The sequence below is a fragment of the Eimeria mitis genome, genomic scaffold, assembly GCF_000499745.2.
Source record: "Eimeria mitis Houghton genomic scaffold, Emh_scaff1782, whole genome shotgun sequence".
In the NCBI taxonomy this organism is placed as follows: domain Eukaryota; phylum Apicomplexa; class Conoidasida; order Eucoccidiorida; family Eimeriidae; genus Eimeria; species Eimeria mitis.
The window spans coordinates 8,224-9,335 of NW_013570100.1; the positions used below are offsets into that span (position 1 = coordinate 8,224).

Genomic DNA, 1,112 nt, shown 5'->3' on the forward strand with positions numbered 1-1,112 from the left:
AGGTCTTGCAGCAGCTGCTGCTGAGGCAGCAACAGCAGCTGCTGCTGCTGCTGCTGCTGTTGGCCTCCCCCGTACGAGGATGATGCTGCTGCTGTGCTGCTGCTGCAGCAGGTAAGATGTTTACACCGTTTCAATTCTCGTCTCTATGTAATCATTGTTGTAAATATTCGGCGTGTTGCTGCTGCTGTTGCTGCTGCTGCTGCTGCTGCTGCTGTGGCTGCGGGAGCGAGAGGTGTGTCATCCCACAAGGGTCACCTGCTGCTGCTGCTGCTGCTGCTGCTGCTGCAGTTGCAGCAGCAGCAGCTGCTGCTGTTCCTGTGTGCTGCTGCAGAAGGCTAAGCGTGTCTTATGCTGCAGCTGCGGTGGCAGCAACGGCTTACTTTTTGTAGTTGCTGCAGCAGCAGCAGCAGCGGCGACGGCAGCAGCAGCAGCAGCTGCTGCTGCTGCTGCTCCTGCAGATCAAGTCTTAACTGTGTCTCTTTGCTGCTTCAAGAGAATGAACCCAACCCTCTCCGCCTGCAGCAGCACGGATGAGCAGCAACAGGAACGGGAGCAGCAGCAGCAGCAACTGCAGCAACTGCAACAACTGCAGCAGCAACAACAGCAGCAGCAAGAGCAGCAGAAACAGCAACGCCTATAGGAGGAGCGGTAGTAGCAGCAACAGCAGTAGGACGAATACTAATATCGGCAGCAGCAGTAGGAGGAACAATACTAGCAGCAGCAGCAGCAGCAGCAGCAGCAACAGCAGCAACAGATACAGTAGTGACACAGCAATGGCTTGTTATCCTTTGTTACTCAGCAGGCCGCACAATTTGAATATGATGCTGCTGCTGATGTTGTTGCTGCTGGTGTTACGTTAACTGCTGCTGCTGCTGCTCCTGTTGCTGCTGTTGCTGCTGCTGCTGTTTCTGCTGCTGCTGTTGCTGCTGCTGCAGGCCGTTGGTTATTTCTGCTGTGGGTCTGCTCGTAAAGTTCCCACTTAGAGGCACTGTGGATACAGATAAGAGTATAGAGGGCATGCAATACATATACACAGATATATATATATATATATATATATATATATATATATATATATATATATATATATGAGTAGATAGAAAAATATATGT

The 1,112-nt window shown here is 51.1% G+C and overlaps 1 protein-coding gene across 1 annotated transcript in view; it reads right to left on the minus strand.

Annotated features, from left to right (window-relative positions):
* EMH_0043410 (uncharacterized protein) overlaps positions 1-1,019 on the minus strand; it is a gene marked incomplete at both ends in the record, with an annotated part of 6,106 nt that extends 5,087 nt beyond the window's left edge. Inside the window, one exon of the mRNA XM_013495841.1 lies at positions 856-1,019. Coding sequence (XP_013351295.1) covers positions 856-1,019 — 164 coding nt within the window. The remainder of the gene's footprint in view (positions 1-855) is intronic.
* Positions 1,020-1,112: the final 93 nt, after the last annotated feature.